General features: G+C 41.0%; 1 protein-coding gene and 1 long non-coding RNA gene across 5 annotated transcripts in view; one reads left to right on the top strand and one right to left on the bottom strand.

Annotated features, from left to right (window-relative positions):
* LOC307185783 overlaps positions 1–16,469 on the bottom strand; it is a 214,591-nt gene extending 198,122 nt beyond the window's left edge. The window contains exon 1 of the long non-coding RNA XR_013828170.1: positions 16,427–16,469. This is a non-coding gene — a long non-coding RNA (uncharacterized lncRNA). The remainder of the gene's footprint in view (positions 1–16,426) is intronic.
* Positions 16,470–17,540: 1,071 nt separating this feature from the next.
* The window catches only part of PKD2 (polycystin 2, transient receptor potential cation channel), a 47,479-nt gene continuing 40,166 nt past the window's right edge, over positions 17,541–24,853 (top strand). For 3 of the 4 annotated variants that reach the window (XM_079919500.1, XM_079919499.1, XM_079919498.1), the window contains exon 1: positions 17,541–18,274. In XM_079919500.1, the coding sequence (XP_079775626.1) occupies positions 17,665–18,274 (610 nt within the window). In that variant the 5' untranslated portion in view covers positions 17,541–17,664. Of the gene's footprint in view, positions 18,275–22,546; positions 24,542–24,853 lie in introns of those variants that run through there. The other variant, XM_079919501.1, reaches the window with a different exon arrangement.

The raw sequence follows: 24,853 nt of genomic DNA, 5'->3' as shown, positions 1-24,853 counted from the left end.
CAACTTCATTCAAAACTAAAAGTTCTGGAAACCTGAAGTGGAGCAAGGGCCTTATTTCTATACCTTGCTCCTCTGCTCTTCTTAAAGCTAGAAATCTCATTGGAAATCTAGAACTTCTCTATTAAACAACTCTTGGGACAAAAGGGGAAATTTTTTAATTGCAGAATTTCTAAAAAATAGTTCTAATGAAAACATAACTCACTAGAGTACCGTTAAACCAGTGATCCCAGAAAATCCATAGCCTTAAACTCTTGCAGCAACAATAAAAGGATGAAAATAAGGATACTGAGTTGCCATCTTAAAACTTAGAAAAGAGCAACAAAGTAAAGCAAAAGAAAGCACAGGGAAGGATATAATAAAGTTAAAAGTAATAGGGAGCAGAAAAAATAGTAGAAATTAATATATCAAAATGCTGGTTCTTTGTTAAAAAAAAAAAAATCAGCACCACAGATAAACCACTAGCTAACCCAATAAAGGAAGAAGGGTAGAAAGCACAAATAAGAAATAAAAACAAGGAGATACCAAGGACGTGAGGAAGTTTTACAAATCAGAAGCAACTTATAATATTTTGCACAACTCAGTCCAAGTTAAACGGAAAACCTAGATGAATTAGATTATTTCCTAGGAAGATACAATTTACCAAAATTAACTTTGCTAATCATAGAAAAGACAAATAGACAAACTTCTATAGTGGAAAGACAAAAAGTTATCAAAGAACTAACTATAAAAACTAGACCCAAATGACTTTACAGTGGAATTTTATCAAAACTTCAAAGACCAGATAACCCTAATACCATTTAAATTGTAGCAGAAAAAGAAAACTCTCAAGTGATCTTTATGAAACAAGTATTACTTTGACACTCAGACCTGGTAATGATTGCAAATGTACACACACACACACACACACACACACACACACACACACACACACGTACGTATAAATCAGTCTCCCTCATAAGTAGCAGTGGAAAAATTCTAAATAAACAGAATCTAAAATCAAGTTTAAAGAAGGCATCATAATCAAGGGGGATTTATACCCAAACAATGATGCTTCAATATTGGTAAATTCATTCCTATAATTCACCATATAGTTAGATCTAGGGAGAAAGATGTCATATGATTAGACTTATAGATGATAACAAAGAATTTGTATCAGTCAGCTATTCCTGTGAAAATAATGAGTAACAAACACCCTCAATATCTAAGTAGCTTAGGACATCAAATATTTTTCTTTTTCTCCTTCAACAGTCTGTGGGTTTGCAGGGGTTGTACTTCAGGCTGCAGGACGGATTCAGGTCTGCTCCATACGTCTCTCTATCTAGGATCAACTATCCAGGGCATGTCTGTCTTTCTGATGGTAGAGGCAGGAACAGAAGACAGGTGAGCAGAAACTTATGATGCTTTGGGCTTAGAACTGACACACTGTCACTTTTGATCAAACCCCTTTGTTCAAAGCAAGTCATACACGTAGAAAACAAACTTATGGTTACCAAAGGGGAAAGGGGGGGAGGGCTAAATTAGGAATTTGGGATTAGCAGATACACATTATATAACAGATAAACAACAAGGACTTACTCTATAGTATAGGGAACTGTATTCAATATCTTGTAATAACCTATAATGGAAAAGAATCTGAAAAAGAACATATATATATACATATATATACACATATACATATATATATATAACTGAATCATCTTGCCATACACCTGAAACATTGTAAATCAACTATACTTCAGTTAAAAAAATTGAAGACAGGGCTTCCCTGGTGGCGCAGTGGTTGAGAGTCCGCCTGCCGATGCAGGCGACACGGGTTCGTGTCCCGGTCGGGGAAGATCCCACGTGCCACGGAGCGGCTGGGCCCGTGAGCCATGGCCGCTGAGCCTGCGCGTCCCGAGCCTGTGCTCCGCAACGGGAGAGGCCACAACAGTGAGAGGCCCGCGTACCGCAAAAAAAAAAAAAAAAAAATTAAAGACAGAGCAAGTCATATGATCAAACCCAATATCAACGTGCAGGTTAAGTACAGTCCTCACACAGTGAATCATGAACGAGGAAGGGAAAAAAGAATCGTGAACAAATAATAACGTGTAACACAGCCCTTGACAAATTTCAACACTCATTCATAGTTTCATAAAAATAAAATAAAAATTAAGGGACAGTTCCTTGACATGATGAAATATATTATATCTCAGCCCCAAACCTGCACCATACCTAATGAAGAAACATTACAGGCATTCCCATTAAGATCAAGGACGAAGCAAGTATGTCCTCTCTCTCCACCACTATATAACGTAGGTTTGGAGATATAAGCTAATAATAATAAACATTTAGATGCATAAGAATTGAGAAATAATTCATTTATATCTTTATGTAGATTATATAACACAACACCTAGAAAACAGAGAATCAGTGCTAAAAATAAAACTAACCAGTTCTGAAATATAGCATGGTATAAAATTTAGCTAAGAACATAAATAGAAAAAGTACTAACAGTGACCATTCGAAAGGCATAATGTCATTTAATATAGAAACAAACAAAATAAAAGACAAAATACTTAACAGGAAATGTGCCAAGACTGTTTTGGAAAACTGTGAAACACTCCCATAGGACAAAAAAGAGGCCTTAAATAGAAAAACATTGTTTGTTCTCGTATAGGAAAATTCAACATCATAAAGATGTCAATTCTCCCTCAATAATATATAAATGCAATGTGATTCTAAATAAAATAAAAGTAAATTTTTCCCCCCCTGGAGCGATGCAAGCTAATTCTACAGTTCATATGGGAAAATAAACATACAACAATATGAAGGAAAATCCTGAAAAATAAAAGCAATAAGGGAGGATTAGCCCTAACAAATATTCAATCAGACTCTAAAGCCTCTCTGATAAAAACACTGTGGTACCAGCAAATAGAGCGAACCAAAAAGCAAGTCCTCATTAGACACCAAATCTACTGATACTTTGATCTTGGACTTTCCAGCCTCCAGAACTGTTACAACGAAATGGTGTTTATAAGGCACCCAGTCGGCAGTAGCCCAAACAGACCAAGATACCACCATCCTGTTGTCATCATTAGTCAAGTGCACTGGGCTTCCAACGTACTTGCTTTTGTTGACACTTCATCACAATCAGCCGTAGGCGATAGCTGTATTCATTGTGTTGTGGTGTGTCATCAGACATAAGCACCCCATTTCCCATCGGCAAGTGGCTTAGCAGTGTACTCAAATCCAAAGGTACGACCAAGATAATCCTGAAACTGCATTTTTGAATGGTGGTACCATTAAAGACCATCCTCTGTACTGTATCCGTCAAGGTTCAGTGAGAAGACAAGAAACACACCAGTAATTTAAACAGGGAAAATTTAACGTAAAGAATTATTAACTAGAAACAGGGGGTTAAGCATAGGAGATTAAAGAAAAAAAAACCTTAACGATACCATAGGATTGAGAGTACTCAAATAAGGAATGATTTGGAGAGAGAGAGGCAGTCTCCCCCAAACTGAGATAGCTGCAGCCCAGGGGATGACAGAGCAGTTTGCGGTGTCATCCTGGGCCAGACCTGGTCCATAGCTGGTGGGCTGAAGTCGCCAAACAGGGCACTTCCCACCGGACTGCCAGTAAACTGAGGCTGGCAAGCAGGAAACTTGATGGTACAGGACTGAGCAGGGAACTGCCCGCCGGGATGCCGGCGAAACCAGCTGGAGAGTGAGCTGTACTGGATGCTCTGCAAGCACGTCACAGCACCTGTCCTTTAGGAGCAAAAAGAGAGGATGAGGACGCCCACCAGCCCAGGCAGCCTGTTCCCCGCAGCGTCCTTCCAGTGCCCTCTGCTGACAAAGCTTGCCATTGTGCCAGCTGGCAAAGGAAACACGCTTACAGGATCCAACTCCAGTATCACAAAGTGGCACAGAGGCAATGGACCCTGAGAAGAGCAGCAGTAAACTGATAGCTGTCGCAGGCTCTTTGAGGAAAAGGCTTATTCATGGTCTTGGGCAAAATGAGTTAAAAATTAAGCCTGGGAAGCCTCTTTAATAATAGAAAGCAAGAAAGCATTCAAAGACAAAATGGAATCATATACGGGGGACCAAAGAGCAGACTTGAAGGGAACTTCCATTGGCCAAAACTGGAGTAATTTGAGAGTAAAAAGAATAATGGCAGTAACAGATGATAACAAACTGGATTTCTTAATTCCATTAGTATATAGTGATAGTATAAGAGAGAGCATAAAAGAAAGATCTTCTTTGCAGATGAATGCCAACTTACAATAAATGTAGGAGAAATAATAAAATTGCAAAATCATTTTGCAACCCACAGTGTAGTATTGATTCAGGAAATGATCCCTAGTGAATGTTAAAATCATTGCACAGAAGGTTATGGGCAACAGGATATTCACCTGGTCTCAGAACACCACTCAACTAATTACTAATTCCAAAGGAAGAAGATGCTTTTAACTAAAGAGATTTAGTAGTCGCCCTCTTCATCCAGTAATCAAACAGCCTCACTAATGGGACTATTAGATATGTACCTTCTAATGTGACACAATAAGAAGACGCACCGTCGCCTATGAAATGCTTTTGTAAAAAATGTTTAACCGATTCAAATCAGAAGAAAACAAACAAATGTAGAAATTGAGCTACTCTGTAATGCAACAGACTTCAAGTTTCTGAAAAGTAGGGCTGCCATATAAAATACAGGACACTCACTTAAATTTGAATTTCAGAAAGACAACAAGTCATCTTCTAGTGTAAGCAAGGGGCATATGATACTAAAAGATGATTCATTGTTTGTCTGACCTTCAAATTAACTGAGCATCCTGAGCGTATTGTCCTTTTCTAAATCTTTCAGTACTACAAAAGAAGTCAATGTGATGAGAGAAAAAGGAGGGAGTAGGTGAGGGAGGATACTAGATTAAAAGCTTAAACAGGTATAACCAAGGGCAAAACAGGAACTTTGACTCCTGGATTAAGAAAGAAATAAACTACACAACACTTTTGAGGAACAATTATGGCAATTTGAATATACACAGTACGTTAGATCATATTATGGAATTATTAATAGTTTTCTTAGGTGTGATCATTGCATTATGTTTATGAAAGTGGATCAGGCTTTATTCTTAAGAGATGTACAATGAAGTATTTACAGATACATCTAGCAAAACCTCTCAAAGCAATCTTGAGAAAGAAAAGCAAAGCTATAGGCATCACTTCCTGATTTCAAACTATTTTATGGTACTGGCATAAAAAGACACATAGACCAATGGAACAGAACTGGGAGCTGAGAAATAAATATATGGTCAACAGATCTTTGACAAGGGCACCAAGAATACTCAATAGGGAAAGGATAATCTCTTCAGAAAACAATGCTGGGAAAACTGGATGTCCACATGCAAAAGAATGAAATTAGACCCTTATCTTATACCATACACAAAAATTAACTCAAAATGCATCATACAGTGCATTATACAGTGTTGGTGGAAATGTAAACTGGCACAGCCTTTATGAAAAACAGTATGGAGGTTCCTAAAAAATTAAAAATAGAACTGCTGTATGAGCCAACAATCCACTTCTGGATATATATCGAAACGAAATGAGATCAGTATATCACAAACAGATATCTGCATTCCCATGTTCATTGCATCATTATTCACGATAGCCAAGATACGGAAACTACATAAGTCCATCAACAGATGAATGGATAAAGACAACGTGGTGTGTGTGTGCGCATATATATATATATATATATATGCGCACACACACACAATGGAATATTATTCAGTCATTAAAAAACAAGGCAATCACGCTGTCTGCAATGATATGGATGAACCCAGGGGACATTACGCTAAGTGAAATAAGTCAGACACAGAAAGACAAATGCTGTAGGATCTCAACTATACGTGAACTCTAAAAAATTCAAACTCATAGAACCAGTCATTTCCAGGGCTGGCTGGGGTGTGGTGGAAATGAGAAGATGTTGGTTCAAGGGTACAAACTTTCAGTAATAAGGTGAATAAGTTCTGGAAATCTAATGCACAGCATGGTGATTATAGTTAATAATACTGCATTTACTTGAAATTTGCTAAGAGAGTAGGTCTTAAGTGTTCTCATCATGATACACACACATACATAGTTACACAAGGTAATTATGTGAAGTAATGGATGTGTTAATTAATCTGATTATGATAATAATTTCACAATAAATATGTATATTAAATCACCATATTGTACAACTTTTTAAAAAAATCGCATCATACCACCCAATTATGTACAATTTTTATTTGTAAATCATATCGCAATAATGCTGGAAAAAATAAATGTAAATAGATGAAGCCCCTCTATTCAAAGACAGATTCTGATAATGATAAAAATAATAACAATAATAAATCCTACAACGTTTTTGTTTCTCTTTGTTTTATGTGTTTCCCTTATAAACAGATTAAAATTTTTAAAAAGAATTGCAATAGTACTGTCAAAGAAGTAGAATTAAAAAGCAAATAGCGTGCAATGTAGCTATGAGTCTATTCTATACTGTTAAAGGTCCAATAAAGATTTAACTATTATGAACCATTACACGCCAAATAACAGGGAGACAAAATGTTACATAGCAAAAACTATTACAATCACAATAAATAACTGATGAAAACATAATAATAGGAAAACCTAGATGACCTTGGGTATGATGATGACTTATTAGATAAGATACCAAAGGTGTGATCCGTGAAAGAAAGAATTTGTAAGCTGGACTTCATTAAAATGTAAAAGTTCTGCTCTGCAAATGACAATGTCAAAAGAATGAGAAGACAAGCTACAGACTGGGAGAAAATATTTTAAAAGACACATTTGATAAAAGACTTGTTATCCAAAACATAAAAAGAATTCTTAAAACTCAACAATAGGAAGATAAACAACACGGTTAAAAAATGGACCAAAGACCTTAACAGACACTTTACCAAATAAGCATATAAAAAACCTCCACATCATATGTCGTCCGGGAAATGTAAGTTAAAACAGTGAGATAACACTACACACCTATTAGAATGGCCAAAATGCAGTACACGGATGACATCAAATCCTGGCAAGGATCACTGCTGGTGGGGATGCAAAATGATACAGCCACTTTGGAAGACAGTTTGGTAGCTTCTCACAAAACTAAACATACTCTTACCACAGGATACAGCAATTTACCCAGAAGAGTTGAAAACATAACCACACAAAAACCTGCACATGGATGTTTATAGCAACTTTATTCATTATTGCCAAAACTTGGAAGCAACCAAGGTATCAGTAGGTGAATGGCTAAATAAACTGTTGTATATCCAGACAACAGAATTTTATGCAGCACTGAAAAGGAATGAGCTCTCAGTCCATGAAAAGACATGGAGAAAACGCTAAAGCATACTACTAAGTGAAAGAAGTCAATCTGAAAAGGCTACGTACTGTATGGCTCCACTGGAGGACATTCTGGGAAAAGTAAAACTATGCAGACAGTAAAAAGATCAGTGGTTGCTGGGAGCTAGGGGGTGAGGGAGGGATGAATAAGCGCAGCTCAGAGAATTTTTACCGCAGAGAAACTATTCCGTATACACTATAATAATGGCTATGTCATTATATATTTGTCCAAAACCGTAGAATGTACAACGCCAAAAATGAACGCTAATATAAACTATAGATTTTAAGTGGTAATATTGTGTCAATATAGGCTCATCAATTGTAATAAATGTACCACTCTGACCAGGATGCTGGTAATAGGGGAAGCTATGCATATGTGGAGGCAGATCTTTGTATTTTCTTCTCAACTTTGTTGTGAAACTAAAACTGATCTAAAGCAAAGTCTTTAAATAAGGGGGAAAGAATATAATAAAGTGAAAAATTTTAACATATCACTTAGATTCACTTAGGAAATAGATGACATACTCAACAGATTATTTTGACCAAAAGTTATACAGAACAAACAAGCTTTTATTCTAGGCTAATTCAGCCTCACTACTGAGGCATTACCCTTCTGCGGTTTCTACTCAACACCCCATGTATAGCAAGGTTTCTCTGCTTTGGATGTTTGAAGAATTTAAAATATTCCCCCTCTATGAGAGCATCAAAAATTTTTCCACCTGCTCCTTTCTGGTAATTCTTCCTCTTGCCTCAGGCAGATTCTTCAAATGCTTTGAAGACTCAAGGGCAACACCCTGGAGATCCCTGGAGCTCTTTCTCTGTGTGGCTCTCTCCTCTCTGGTACTCTGTGAATTCCATCCACCTTGGCTTCCCCAAATTCTCAACTTACTCTGTCTTCTCAACTAAGGGAGACTACACAACAGCCAGGAATCACTCTCTAGGGAATTACTGGAGAAACCATAGGACTCACGTTGTTTGTTTATCTTCTTTCAAGGATTACTATTCATCACTGTCCATTGTCCAATGTTTGAAACCATTCATCATAAATTTGGACTAGTTTCTTATTTGCTTAAGGTAAGTGGGTAAATATGTTTCTGTTGCTCCGTCAGGGCCAGGAACAGAAATTCTTTAAAAATAATTTTAACTTTAAAAAAAAGAATGAAAAAGATCAAAAAAATATATGACCATGCGGAAATGAAAAGGGAGCTGGCATAATTCGTGAAAGGAATTAAGGATCTAAAATAAATAATTAGGGAAATGAAAGCCACATTTAAAACTACGAAAATATGAAAAGTACAGTAACATGGGGGACATGATTTGTGAAAATCCTATTAAAAACAAAACCAGAAAATGACAGAAACCATTAGAAAGAGAATAATACAGAAATTAAACAGTAGCTCCAACATATGCATTATTGGTACCCTTGGATTAAGGGAACAAAACAAATGAAACAGAATATTTCAAAATTATAAAAGTAGAAAGCTTTCCTAAAATAAATGAAAATTTTAATTTACTGATTAAACCTGTACAGTATTTCCCAGAAAAACAATTATGCAGAATGATCGACCCAAATGTGTACTCTTTAAAAAAACTCACTAAACAGGTAACTTTTGGAAAGAAAAATCAAGTCACCTGCTAGGGCTGAGAGAAAAAAAAATGTGGGTTTAATCAGACCTCTTACTTCTCCACAGCAACATTTAATGACAGAGGAAGGTGGAGAAATGTTTCCAGAATCCTGCAAACAGGAAAAAAAAGATTGAGCCAAAAATATTGTGCCCAGCCCATTTGTTTTATGTTTATGGCAACGGAAAGGCATTCTCAATTTTGTACGTATTCTGGGAACAATGAAGCTTTAATTCGTCCGCCTTAAAAAAAACAACAAAAAAAGGACTGCTTGATAAAAAATCTATCCCAAAAAACTAAGTAGAGAGAAGGAACTCAAGGAAAGGGAACTCATATTTTAAAAGTACTGGTAGAAGCTTCCCTGGTGGCACAGTGGTTGAGAGTCCGCCTGCCGATGCAGGGGACACGGGTTCGTACCCCGGTCTGGGAGGATCCCACGTGCCGCGGAGTGGCTGGGCCCGTGAGCCATGGCCGCTGAGCCTGCGCGTCTGCAGCCTGTGCTGCGCAACAGAAGAGGCCACAACAGTGAGAGGCCTGCGTACCGCCAAAAAAAAAAAAAAGTACTCGTAATGAGTACTGAATACACTTAAATGTATAAAGTAAATATTATCTTTATTATTTTAGGTTAAAAATGAAAGTTTATAGACTTTGGCTACATAAAAGTTATCGTTAATTTTAAAAAGTATTTGTTTGTGGAGAGTATACATTTGCTAATGTCCTTATCTTTCAGAAGAAGAGTCAAAGGCTACTGAACAAACATTGATGAATTGATAAAATAATTGCTTGATTCATTTAAAGAATTGATGATTGACATGAAAATTTACATTTGTAAGTAATTTTAAAATATCATTCAGACAGAAACCCAACATAGCTCACTAATGCTCTATGATCAACTGACGAGCAACAGTCCTTTACGGGTCATACCAAAGTAGGGACTGGAACCAGAAAGAGTCATTCAACACAATTAAACCATTAAAATTTACAAATTTAAAAGCTCTTAGATAGCCTGTGAGGAAGAGTGAGGGAAGCTACTGTAACCAAAGCAGGAAGGTATTACTAAAAGGTTAAGCACATAAATCAAAAGAACAGAACAGATCATCTAGAAATAAACACTCATATACGGTCAATTGATTCTCAATAATGGTGCAAAGGTGATTCGGTAGAGAAAGGATAGTCTTTTCAACTAATAGTGCTGCAACGATTGGATATCCATATGCAAAAAAAAAAACAAACAACAACCCTCTATTCATACCTCACACCATAAACAAAAGTTATCTTTAAATGGATTATGTGCTGAAATGTAAAACCTGAAATTATAAATCTTCTAGAAGAAAATATAGGAGAAAATGTTCATGACCTTAAGTGAAGCAAAGATTTCTTAAATATGATACCAAAGGTACAATCCAAAGAAAAAAATTCACAAATTGGACATTATCAAAATTATGAACTTATGCTATTAAAAAATACTATAAGAATGAAAAGACATCTTTAAAAGGTCCTTTGGAATAGTATTTATAGTAAAGATGTCAAAGACACTAAGAAAGAAAAGTATGGTTCGGCATCCCCCAAATCTCTAATCTCTTAACGCTTGCAGAGTGGGTTAGCCTACTAGCCACCCTATACGCCCTATTGAGCCCACTTAGCTCAGATGAGAGGGCCCAATTGTGTGTTCATATAGCATCTTATGCATATCATTGACACAACTCTTACCAGTCTGTATGATCCACTTCTATTCAAATCTATTAGTTAGTACTACTCCAGTTGCAAGAGACAGAAACCCAAACTTAAATTAAGCAAAAAAGAAATTCTTGGCTATCGAAGTCCAGGGTTAGATCTAACTTCAATTAGTGCTGGTTTCAGAGGCTCAAATGATGTCATCAGAACCTGGTCATATTCTCCATCTCCTAGGACTCACCTAGGAGCTAGACTCCAAAACAATAACAACAAAAACAACAACAATAGAAACCTTCCCAGCAACCATACAGCACTCACCGGGTAATTGCTTTATCTGTGTATAGCTTGTATTTGCAAGCTAATTATACAGGCCTTGAAGGCAAAGACAACTTCTTTTGCACCCTAATCATATCTAAGATTATGCTAGGTGGTTATAAAGCAGACATTCTGTAAAGTCTGGTAGATCTGGGAAAGCTGTAAGCATCACCCATGTTGGCATCGAAAGGCTTTGGAAAAAATTCTGACATCCTTTTGGAAATCTGGGCTAGTGAAAGTAGAGTTGTATTCAAAATTTTTGAATAACTACACCCAAATGGTAATAATGAATAAGTTTGAGTTGGTAAAGAGAAAAGCCTCACACAATATTCCAAAGAGCTCTATTCTTGGCCCTATATTCTTCAAAATTCTTTTGAATGTGGCTAAAGACATATATCTGCATCTGACAAAACTAGAATATGGCAAATTATAAAAATGTATTTTACAATGTTCTTGAATAGCATGGCCACTCAAACATTATCACTAATTCCATTTTGGTATTCTTCCAGTCTTCACATTATACATATTTTCATGTATATATATTGTTCCATTATTCCTCTAGCATAAACATTTTGGCTGCCAGCTTGTCTAGACTTACATCCTTACAACTCCAAATCTGGTGGGAAGAAAAGCTTTTCTTTTCCAAGAATTCAAAACAAAAAAAAAATCTGTTCTGATTTCCATTGGATAGAACCAGCTCCCATGCCTGTTCTTAAATACCATTCCCAGGTGTCAAGGGGACATGATACGCTGGTTGGCCAAGCCTGAGATCCACACCCACCACTTGGGAGCTTAGCAGTGGTGTCAGCCACACCTGAGGCACTCAGGGACTCAGAACGGAGAGGATTGTTTCCCGAGAAAAACTGATTACCGTTATAATAAGAAAGGGAAATGGTTGCTGGGCTGCTGAACTACAAACTAAATGAGGCAGGGTCTCCGCTCTCCAGGACTTTACAGTCCTACTCAGGAAGACTATGTTAACAGACATTTTCAATATAAGGTGGTAAATGCTGTGATAAAGGTTTGCAAGGTAGATGGCAAGTAAATTCAAGCAGGGAGATATGTAAAATGGATAACTAACAAAGACCTATTGTATGGGACAGGGAACTCTGCTCAATATTATGTTAACAACCTAAATGGGAAAGGAATTTGAAAAAGAACAGATACATGTATATGTATAACTGAATCACTTTGCTGTATACCTGAAATGAACACAACATTGTTAATCAACTATACTCCAATATAAAATAAAAAGTTAAAAAAAAACAAGAAAAAAAAATTCAAGCAGGGGGGCCAGGCTTGTGGCTAAGGAAGTTTCCAAAAGGAAATGATGCCTGAGTCTAGAAAGATTCATAAGTCTTTTCAATGTAGAAGAGAGCTTGGGAGTGATGTAGAAATGTTTCCAGGCACCCTTTTTTGTTTTTGTTTTTTACTGAGGTATTGTTAATTTACAATATTATATTAATTTACGGTGTAAGTGGCATTGTTGACATGTAAGACTTGATCCCCTTGAAGGTCGGAGTCATGTCTTATCTTTGCCTCGCCAGAATTCCACATGGTACCTGGCGTCTAGTGGATATTCTATATGTGTTTGATGAATTTATTAATATTCCCTCATTATGTCTTCAATGAAAATTCTGCAGGAATTTGTAAGGTTGGTATTTAACCATATTATTCAGAGAAGAAAACTGAGAGAGATTAGATCATCAAAAATCACAGTGCCAACCAACGATGGCTCCAAGGTTACCCCCGCAGAGGCAGGGATATATCCAAACCAAACTCCAGACATTTAGAGGAATACCACAAATCCCAGCCTTGCATTATTAGAGCAGTAAAGTGAGAAATAAAGTAAACATTTTAGCATGGTTGGCAGTTCTTATAAAGCCCCAAACACCAAATTTTCTTCTGATTTCAGATGTCAAGCGATTAAAAACTTATTTTACAATGTTCTTGAATAAATAAGGGCTGAGAAAAAAATTGAGAGAGAAACGTGTTTGTTTGGGTGGGTTGCTAAGCAACACCGCACATACCAGAGGCTCCTTTTGGATTTCCTTTTGAAGGTGGAATCTGTGGGACCAATGGGTACTTCAGCTTGCATCTGCTTCATCAGTTCAGATTGGAAAATAAAAGCAAAACAGGAAACAAACAGGCAATTCTAAAGTACAGAAGTCAGAGGTGTAGAGAATGCTAAGTATTAAATTAGCCTAGTCGCCTTTTAAATGACTTCTCTGAAGGTCCTCAGTGGCACTAACACTAATAGGTGAGGTTTTATAAGTGTGTCCCCAGAAGAATCGACCACACAGATGAAACAAAACCAAATAGTATCCAATCTACATTATCTATCCCACACAGTATTTCAGGCCCTATAGATTACTGAAATTTGTAATATGGCAATAGGATGTAGCAACCAGATGAAGAAAAATAGGTTTGTGTATCTCACTTATTTAATAAGGGATAACTTCTTATGAGAAATAGAGTTTTACGATGGGTACTAAAGGAAGGAATTCTGTGGGAAGGGAGAGAAATTTACAACCTCAGGGCCTGCTTGAGCAAAAGCTAGGAGCTCTTAAGGGGCAAAAAGAGTCAAGGTAAAAGCAGGAAAGAGAATATTGGTCAGCCAGAAAGAATGAATAAATAAATATTTGAGCAGGAAATATATTGGACAGCTGGGGAAGGGTTTATGAAGTCTAAGATTGAAATTAGTAGAGAAACTCCTACAATGTAGGATTTAAAGACGCTGTGGATCAAATACTATCTAAGTCATATTACACAAATATCGCTGTGCATTTTAAAAAAGCGTATTTCTTTCAACGATTTGTGATTTGAGTTTCAGGTAAGCACACATCTAAATCTGAACTATGTATGTGCGGACACGTTTTCAATCAATCTGTATTCTTTGAGGGACGGGGTATAGTCTTAGAAAGAATATTTCAGATTTTGATTTAAATAGTTGACACTACAGAAAGGGGGCATGTTATCATCAATTACAGAATAAAGCCTGTACTCCTAACGATGCATCTGAGGCCTTCCACGATCTGGCCTGCCTACCTGCGCTTCCCACGCCAGCCTGAGGATGGGCAGTCTCTCCTCTCAACCCCTCCCACGCTGAAAACCTTCACTACTGACTTGACACTAAATCATATTCTCCCGTCTATTGTTATTTACTCAGTGTGTGTATCTCTCCCTTGAGATTATAACTCCCTGAAGGATGTGTCCAAAGAGTATTTTGTTTTGCATATTCTGACTAAAATAATAATGTTATTTACTATGTATAGTAAATGCACAGAATTTGCACTGAATACATGGACAGCACTTGAATTAATTTGTTTATCATTCCTTGATATTATTGTTTCTCCATTCAGTCTCCTTATGTCTCTGGACTCTAGGTCTGCTAGCAGCAAACAGGAAGAACAAACAAGAAATGAACAAGCAGAAGTCTATTGTCTTCTAAACCTTGAACTCTGGAAAATCAAAATATCCTTGGGAGACAAATATCACAAAACTAAAACCAGCATTTTGAGCAGGGAACATAATAGCTTCAAGTGGGCATAAGCTATTCCAAGGGCCCCTGGAGCCTGCAGGAGAAGTGGTGGTATGCGAAAGTTAAAAAGACCTCTACAAGAAGAATTAGGAACCCCTGTCATAGCCAGAGGTCTAGCTGTGTGCCTTAAAATGACTGTACCTGACTAGATTCATTCATTTCCCCAACCAATCCGCGGGGAATGCAAGCTCTTTAATGGCGGGGCTTTTCACTAGTGTCATTGCTTGCACTCTGTCCTGGCGTTGTGCCTGGCTCCTACTAGGTGCTCAATAAATATTTGTTATGGGATCCTCTGTCTTGGTCATGGAGTGTCCATCCTCAAGAAGCTCATAGTCTGGTTAGGACAAAGACTTCCAAATATGCAATTCTAATAGATGAAAACACTTATCCTAAGTAAGCTATAAGAGCTCATAACGCTAACACTTGAGCATTTACCGTGTGCCAGGAAGTGTTCCCCATGCCTTACATGTATTAATTCACCTAATCTTCACAACAACCCCGTGAGGCGAACACTATTATTATTTCCATTTTCCGGCACAACGAGGTAAAGCCACTTGCCCAAGGTCACACAGCTAGGAAGTGGCAGCGCAGGAACTGAACCAGGGTTCAGAAGTAGCACAGTGCAGGCACAAGACAAAGAGTTAGTCTGACTCAAAGACCACTGAAGTTTCTTCTAGGCCTGGGATTGCAGAAGAGGGCACCACTGGTGACAATGAAGCGCTAGGAACACGAGGGAAATGTTTCATGAAACCCCACGCATGTGGACCATGTTGGTGCTTCTCAAACTTAGGATGCTCCAGAATCCTCAGAGAAGATTCAGAATTTCAGGCCTGAAATCCTGCAGTTTCTGAATCCATAAGGTTGGAGTGGGGACGTGGAATGTGTATTTTTAACAAGTGTCACACTGATGTCAAGAATCATGTTTTAAGAATACTAAACTAGACCTATTCTCCAGCAGAACACTTGGGCTGAGATTCTGCTCTTTTTTCTCAGGCCTGGCTCTCCTCCGGCCAGGTGTCTGTTGGGAATCCTTTGAAGATGCAATCTGGCAGCGCTCTGTTAGGGGCACCGGCACCTGTAGAGGCTCCTCAGACGACAGGCATCACAGCCCTCACCCAGGACAGTTATTGCCGGTTTATTTGTCTGTCTCCTCTTGAGAGCAGGGGCTGTGTCATACTGTGCTCTGCATGCCAGCTCCTAATTCAGTGTGCAGGAAATGTCTTCTGAAGGAGACTGGATGGACTGCATCAGCCCTGCCCTTGAGAAGCTCATAGTTAAGTGAAGGACACAGATACCTGAATAGATAAACTGCAGGATTAGGTGATGGGTGGCCGTGATTACCTAAATACGAGCAGCATGCTGTGAGGGCACAGGGAAGCAGCAAAGCGTGCTGCACAGGTGGGAAACCATGCTGGAAAAGCAGGTTGGGAGCTGCAATGGGCTGAATTGTGTCCCCCTCAGAAATTCCCGTGTTGAAGTCTAACCCTAACCCCTCCAACCAGAGTACCTCAGAATGTGACTGTATTTGGAGACTGGGTCTTTTAAAAGGTAATTAAGTTAAAATGCGATCATTAGAGTGGGCCCTAATCCAATCTGGCTGGTGTCCTCAGAAGAGGAAATTGAGGCATAGACACATACAGAGGGACGACCATGTGAAGACACAGGGCGAAGACGGCCACCTACAAGTCAAGGACGGAGACCTCAGAAGAAACCAACCCTGCCAACACCTTGACCTTAGACTTCCAGCCTCTAGAACTGTGAGAAAATAAACGTCTGTCGTTTGAGACACCCAGTCTGTGGTACTTTGTTACGACAGCCCTAGCAAAAAAAAATATAGCAGCAGATTATGAAAATTTACCAAGCCAAACTACATAAATTAAATTTTTACCTTTTAAGCTGTCAGAAGCCTCCACGGGTGTCTAAGCATCAATGCGACATGAGCAGGTTTGGTTGCGAACCCAATTTGGAAACAGCGGGTACCCAGAAGTGAAAAATGATGGTGGAGTTGACAGATCCATTGTTCCAACGCAGCATAAAACAAGTCGTAAGGGCCCTGGACTAAATCATTGACAAGGGGAATGAATAACAGAGGTCCTAATCAGAGAGACCTTTGTGGGCAAAAGTAACACAATTTGGGGGAAATGAGGTGTTGGCGGCGAAGAGCAGACAGATGAGGTTATCGTGAAGTGTACTTTGGGGAGTGACGATGCCTCAGCTCTCAACTGGGGATACAGGAGGTGAAGCAGGCTTAAAAGAAGAAGGGAAAAGATAACAAACCTCCCTTGGGATGGGTGAAGTTTGAGACAACTGCAGAGCGTCCAGCTGGCTGTGCTCCGGAGAGCGGGAATAAAGCTCTGGACCTGCGGCCTGAGGCGGGATTCCGTGACTCACAGACGGGGAGACGGTGGGAAGGGGGCGGTCGAGCTCTGCGGAGCATCAGCGATCCAAGAGCCCCGCGGCCGAATCCTCGGGGTCCCCGCAACGCGTGGACAGAGGAGCCAACCAGAGTCAGCAAACCCTCCAAAAAGCTGCTGGATTGGGGCGGGGGGTGAGCGCGCCAAAGGCCAAGGAAGTCAGCGATAGGGCTCTGTTAGGAGTTTGCTGGTAGTTTTCAAACGGAGGAACGACCTTTGACCCTGCTGCAGACCGGCTCGGGCTGGATCTCGCTTGTTCACGCCGTCGCACAAAGGGGTTTCCCTCGCTCCCTGCACCGCGGTCAACCGAGGCAGAAGTGGCTGGCGGCTAGCAGGGACCCAAGCACCACTCTGGGTGACGCAGGCAGTGCCAACTCCGGAAGCCCTCCCACCCGAACGCAATGGGGACGCCCGGGCCCCGGCTGCACTTGGGACACGGGCCCAGGCGCCGCTCGCCCAGCGCGCCGGCCGCGGGGGCGGCTGCCTCGCGCCTCCCCCTGCAGCGCGCCGCGGCCGCTGGGCGAGGCGAGGCGAGGCGAGGCGAGGCGGGGGGAGGCGGGCCGAGGGGGCGGGCGAGGGACGCGGGACTCTGGGGAGCTCGGGGGCGGAGAGCAGGAGGCGGCGGGCCCCGGGAAGAAAGGAACATGGCTCCTGCGGCGGACAGCGCCGAGCGCGGCATGGGGCGACGGCGCGCCGGGCGCCAGTGACCACGATGGTGAACTCGAGCCGCGTGCAGCCGCAGCAGCCCGGGGACGCGAAGCGGACGCCGGCGCCCCGAGCGGCGGGCCCGGGCCGGCTGATGGCGGGCGGGCGGGCCGCGGGCGCCGGCTTCGCCGGCCCGGGCGGCCTCCGCGAGCAGAGGGGCCTGGAGATCGAGATGGAGCGCATCCGGCAGGCGGCCGCGCGGGACCCCCCGGCCGGAGCCTCGGCTTCCCCATCTCCTCCGCTCTCGTCGTGCTCGCGGCAGGCATGGAGCCGCGACAACCCGGGCTTCGAGGCCGAGGAGGAGGAGGAGGAAGAGGAGGTGGAGGGAGAAGAAGGGGGAATGGTGGTGGAGATGGACGTAGAGTGGCGCCCGGGCAGCCGGAGGTCGGTCGCCTCCTCAGCTGTGAGCTCTGTGTGCGCCAGGGGCAGGGGGCTGGGGGGCTACCACGGCGCGGGCCCTCCGAACGGGAGGCGGCGCCAGCGAGAGGACCAGGGCCCGCCGAGCCCCAGCCCGACTGGCGGCGGCGGCGGCGGGGACCCGCTGCATCGCCACCTCCCCCTGGACGGGCAGCTGCCGCGAGTGGCCTGGGCCGAGAGGCTGGTTCGCGGGCTGCGAGGTAAGAGCGCGACCCTCGGCGGCTGATGCACAAACCAGAAGTGCGGGCGCCGCCAGAGCCATCGCCCGCGGAGGGCAGCTCTCCAGGGCTCCCGCTCGCGTTCCCATTGCGTCCCCGCCTCCCTAAGAAGCGTCTTCCGCACCTCTGCTAATTCAGTTCTATTTCCGGTACCCAGCACGGAATTCCACTGCGCCCTTGTTGGTGCAAATTTACTGGATACCTCCTTCTTCTAAAAGATGTGTCAGCTTATGCTTACCTTTGGAAATAAGTGAAAGCCGTATTAGAGCGAAGGGGTACATCTGGAGTTTGGGGGGGTTTTTTCCTTGTAGGGAAAAAAATATTCTAAGGCAACGAATGGTGGTTGCAACTGCATATTTGCGAATTTCACTAAATGAAAACGAAACTTATGTGCTAGTACCCATGGCCTTTCACTGTCCTGGATGCCCTATTGCCCCTTACCCCTTTCCGGAATGGGTACGCAGTACAGGGTGCTAGTTGTGGAAGGGTGTCGCTGGATAGTCATTGATGTAGTTTTGGCGGTGTCTGGTTGTTTGGGGGAGAGGGAGCTGTTAAGAACGCCACGAATAGAATAAACTGTCTAGCAAAACAGTTATTCGGCCATTTCTAAGTCTAGGTATTTTTCTAAAACAGTTGCAAAGTAAATGCTAATGTTGTTTTAAAAAGTTGAAAGTATGTTTTTAAATAACTAAGTTAATGTTCTTTGAAGTTCCAATGAGACAGTGAGGTCATCAGATACCAGCTGTGTGGAAATGTGTCAGAGTTCGGTGCACCCAGCTCTCCAAAAGGCAGGAAAGGAATTTTCAAAATTGCCAGTGCTTATTAAGAGGACACAAATTTTCCAAGAGCAAATGGGATCCTGTTTTTGCAAAGTTTTGTCAGAGGCATCTTTGGAAAAGAGTTGCATTGGCTCTTGCCATCCAAGTGACTTTAACCTCTACTTTTAAGAGTTTTCCATTCTCAGTTCTTTTGAAAATTTCCTTTCCCTTCTCTTCCTGTCAGTTTTGAAAATCTTGCACAAAAAGCTATCCAGGTGTTTTTACAGCAACGTGATTAACACCAAGTCAGGCCTACACCCGAACCCCAGTTCTACCACACATTGGCTACATGACCTCGAGCAAATTGCCTAACCTCTCTGATCCCCAGTTTTTGAATTTTTTTTTAAAGACATGATCATAATACTTATTCTTGACTTGGGAGGATTAAATGAGGTGAAACATAAAACGTGTAGCAAGTCTCTGCCATGTTGTGAGTGCTTCATAAATAGAAATTAAATCATAGATTCTAAAAGTGTACATTTTGGTACTCTTACACAGTGATTATGCTAGTTAATTTGATTCAGAGCATGGTGGGGACCAAAAGATCCTTTTTGGATAACCTGTGTGAGTAGATTAGTAAGAAACTCTCATACTCTTTTCAGGTTGTTTAATTGTTTTAATTGTGCTTTTTAAAGTATTCACTGAAGTGAGAGGAGTTTCTTATAAGTTAATAAATAATGGAAAGTCATGATCCTGTTAATTCAGCTTAAGTATTTGATAACACTTAATGTTCTTTGGATAAACTCAATAATGGAATATAATGAAATGAAATATATGAGTGTATGTATAAGTTCATTTCTTTTAAAGAAAAGTTTCAGAAAATTTACAATGAATAAGGTAACAGTAAAACTTCTAGTCAAACCTTATCAGTGGTCTAATTAGTAGAATAGAATCATGAAAATCTTTTTTACAGAAAAATTTAGAATAAATTTTATTTTATTTCTTTTATGAAGAAATATAGTTGATACTCTTGTCACTTATTAAGTAACATTTGTTAAATAATTAGTGACTATACTAGGTGCTACCAAAAATATATATATATATAGCACATCACCATTTTCCTATGGACAGAAACCCAGAAAAGTGAAATGAATAACCATGAATGAGTTGTGATTTTTTTTCCCCCCTCTTGGGATACCGATGACAAAAAATCTTATATACATTGTATAAGTAGTGCTCAGAGTCAGAAGAGAGAGTGACTTGGAATTTCTAAAGGTAGGAGCAATTACTCAAATTGGAGTGGTCAGGAGCTTCCCTGGAGGTCTCCAACCTTTTGTGACTTTCCATAACTCACTCAGACTTCCTGGCCTCTGTTCCTCATGTATAAAATGGAAGAGTTGAACCCAATCTTCAAGGTCCCTTCTAGCTTCAGCATATCCTGTGTTGTTAAATGACATGAATCTGAGCTGGACAGCAAATGGTCATTTCTCTCCTTGGACACTAAATAGATCTATCCTCTTAGCAGGAGTAAGATAGCAATGGAAGAAATGTTTGAGGCCTGAGGATGGGAGGAAATTGTGTCTAGCTAAGGAATTAAGAATTTACCCTTAAATATTAGGAAGCAGTTGGAAAGTTTTGAGCAGGGGCAGAGCACGAAAGCGAATACAAGTCAAGCAGTGTGCTGGGCAGGAGAGCTTTGCAGAAGGAGACAGGGAAGCAGGAGGACCAGGTAGGAGGCCGCCAGTGAAGGGCTGACGGAGGCCTGCCCCGAAGGAAGCAAAGGAAGGCTGAAAGATGGAAAGACTGCTCCAGACTAAAAGATTTCCCCAACCCAATGATCTCGTTTACTTTTCTCTTAGCAAACGCTTCTTAATGCAGAGATAAAATTTAAGACTCTACATGAGTTATCATATTTTCTGAATTTCCAAAGTTGAATGTGTTTTATGGATATATCCGGGTACTAAAGTCACTTTCTGTTATTTCAGACATATATGCTTGGTTGGTTTTTTGTTTGTTTTCCTGGAGAAATCATAAAGAACTAGCTGTATTGGTCAGGGTGGGCTAAGCTGCTCTAAAAAATAGATACCTCCTCTCCCACTCACTATATTGTATCATCACTGTCCATATCCAGATCTTTTTTATCATCCCAAATAGAAGGTCTGCCCATTAAACAATAACTTCCCCTCCTCTTCCCCGCACCCCCCAGCCTCTCTTCCTCTTTCTGACTCTATGAATTTTTCTTTACTGGGTACCTCATATTAGTGGAATCACACAGTATTTGTCCTTTCATATCTGGCTTATTTCACTTAGTATAACGTTTTCGAGGTTTATCCAAGTTGTAGCATGTATCTGAACTGCATTCATTTTTGATGACTGAATAGTATTCCCTTGTATGTATATACCACATTTTGTTTATCCATTCATCAGTTGATGAACACTGGGGTTGTTTCTACCTTTTGGCTATTGTGACTTTCCCTTTATTTTTAATTGAACCCTCACTCCATAATTGCTTCCTTTTCCCTTTTTATTTGCACTATAATTGTGAACAAGTGAGATGTTGTATTTTCATCGCATGGGGATTTTTTTTTTGAGGGAGGGTTGCTACTCTGCAGGGTGTGATAAGGCTATGCTAGTAACACAGTTTGTGCAGTCAACAGACATTTATTGAGCATCTCCCTTGTGGTAGGTACTAGGGATACAGAGATGAATAATACAAGATCCCAACTCCCAAGGAGTTTAGAGTTTAGTAGGGGGGTGAGAAGTGTAGGTAAATCATTGCAACGCCAGGTCCCAGTTGTGGGAGGGACCCAAAGAAGAAAGGACCTGGTCTACCTGGGGAGGTTAGAAGAAGTGAATCTTGAGTTATGTTTTGAAGGATTCAGGGGGGAGCTGGAGGAGGGAAAAATAGAGAAGTAAGACCAAGCAAGCTTGTAGCTCATTGGTACTTTTTCCTGTAGGCAGAGTCAGTGAGGGCTTCAAGCAGGGGGCTGATATGATATCATGCCAATCTGAAGATGATTCTAGCAAGAATGTAGAGAATGGGGTGAGGTGCATAGCACCAAATGCTGGGAGAATAGGTCAGGATAAAGTGACAAAGGTGATACAGTGATAAAGTGTCAGTTGCACTGAGGATTGTGAGCTGGGATGGAAGAGCGCTAGATGAAAGAGAGAAACTATCAGAATTGTGGACCACCTCCATGTGAGGGTTATGAAAAGGGCCTGTTCCAGGATGAAACCCATGTTTCTGGGTTGGTACCATTAACCCACACAGGGCAAACAGGTTTCTAGAGAAAGGAACAGAAGAGAAATCTCAGTTTGGGGCATGTGAGTGTGAGCTGTCTGTGGAATATGCAGGTAGATCACGCCATTAGCTGTGGCACACACCTGTCTGCATCTCAGGAGGGGGCTGCCTAAGAAATTTGAGATTCCAGCGTCAGTATCATAAGGTAGCAACTGACTATTCTGTAGAAAACGGACCAATAGTAAAAAGTCACTTCCCTTTCTGAAGGATTTGGACCTGTTTCTGAAGCCATAAAAGGGCCTCTTGCCGCCACTCTATTGCTGTACACATAATATTTCTAATTCCCAGAACAACCCCACAGAGAGGTACTCTTACCTCATTTCCAAATGAGGAAGTAGAGGCTCATGGCGTTAGGCAAGGTCTCACAGCTCCTAAGTGGCTGACCCTTCATTTGAACACAGCTTGGATTCCAGACCTCCACACTGCACCTTGTCACGATCAGTGAGTCACAGTGGGTTAATGTATTTCAGATGGGACAGGGTTAACGTGAGGCAAAAGAGCCACACTGAATTGTTTTTACGTGGAACTGAGATATTAACAGGTGAAATGATACAGTTGCTGGAATTAGCTTCAAAATAATTGACGAGTGGGTGAGGGTTTCCATGAATCCAGGTTGGTGTTGAGTTGATACCTGTTGAAGCTGGGTGAGGGGTACATGGGAGTTCATTATATTGCTCTCTCTTTGTGATTTTTTTTAATATATTGCAAAATAAAAAGGGTTTGGAAGCATTTGGATAAAAGAGTTGCAGAATGGCATTTTTTCTAAAGTCAGTTATTTATGTTGGAGACCTTTTTGGTGTTTTGGATTACCCATCTCAGAGTTTATGCATGTTAATTTGCATATTAATTGCAAATAAATTGCATGTTAATATGCATATTAATAAGTAACACTTATTGTTGAGGTGATGTGCTTCGACTTTGGGCTCTGGCATTGACTGATCACCTTCTTACACAGGAAGGAAATGGCATATTGTCCCGTGTCCCCTCATAATCGTGTTCTCCTAACAGATGGAGACACGTTATGTACTGAACGTGAGTGCCTGGAGGCACTCCCTCCGCAGCTGGGATGATGGCGGGAAAAGACAACAGTTGTTTTTGAAGAACGCTCCCATTTTGGACGTGAACGCTGCCCTTCACCATTCTTATTCTATCATCCCTGATGATAACTAAACATGGGAAGTAGTTGGCTACAGGACAGCTGTTTCTTCCATTTGTGGATGCAGCATTTCTCACCCATCAGGATGTGAAGGGATCCCCGTATCCTAAGACTGACCCTACTACATACACACCCAGTGGGGAAACTGGATGACATTTGTAAAGCAATAAGTATTTGAGGAGGTAGCTAGAGAAATTTAGAAAAAAGTAAATGCATAGAAATATACTCACATAACATATAAATAAAAGGGCTTGTTTCTTTTCATTTGGAATGTGTCATTCAAGGGCTAGACTTAAATTGCCGTAGACCATTGCAAATTTAGCTTGAAGAAAACTCGATAGGAGTTTGGTGTTTTCTGTTTATAGGTCAAGCAAAACCATTTGCAAATAGTAAGAACCATGACTTTTCCTTATTGCGTAATTGTTTATAAACCATGGGAAAGAGTGAAGTCACTGACCAAGTGAGACAAGGCAGCAGTCTCTGCGGATGGTCAAGGGACTAGCAATTTCCACTTATGCGTATATTTTAGGCCTGGCCTCCAAAAGAAATACGCCCAGAGAAATGGTGTGGTTTTATCCAGGGCTACTGAGCCTAATATTTGGCTGCCTCTGTGTTATTCTGAGCTGTAATTTTCCATGTCATCTAAGTTCGTAATAATTCTTTACTATGATGGAGTTTCAGCGAGCAAACATTCTGCTTGGTGCATTTCTTCTGAGTGAGTAATCCCCTGACACAACCACCAGGTGTTGGCAGAAGCAAACCTGGTCATAAGTCATGCTCCCCTTCCGGCGTGGTGAAACCTAGGACGCGTAACCCAGTGTCTTTGAGAGCAGTTGCTGATTTTTCCTAAAGGAAATTTGGGAGAAAAGAAGAAAAGGAAACGAATACCCCAATTTAGGAGTAGAACTAATGTATGATTATAAGACTTAAAAAGTACATAAACACTAGCAATGAAGTCACTTCTTCCAAGTGCAAGACCATATACCATTTTCCCCTTGTTCTCTGTGTGGCTGGATTGTGGCATCAGTGGCTCGGTGAGTTTCTGTGATGGAAGGGGTTAAAGTCTGTGGGATAGAAGTGTGAGGCAATTTGCCATTAACAGCTGACCTAATCTAACAGAAAGAATTGAGAGGTTTGTCTTTTTTGGAAAACACTAAGGCTCTTCCAAGTAACCAGCAGTGTGACTTGACCACACTGCTCACTAGCTGGGGTTTGGACGGCCACCATGTCTGTCTGCTGGCTGCGTCCACAACTGTGGGATCTCTCTCCAGGCAGCTCACCATGGCTTATGTCATCTTCGCTCAGCCGGCCCAACGCTTTTTCCATCTGCTAAAATATGGAGCACG

The sequence above is a fragment of the Stenella coeruleoalba genome, assembly GCF_951394435.1.
Source record: "Stenella coeruleoalba genome assembly, chromosome: 4".
Classification (NCBI taxonomy): Eukaryota; Metazoa; Chordata; class Mammalia; order Artiodactyla; family Delphinidae; genus Stenella; species Stenella coeruleoalba.
The sequence above is the reverse complement of the archived record's forward strand: the minus strand, read 5'-3'. Positions and strand labels throughout refer to the sequence as shown.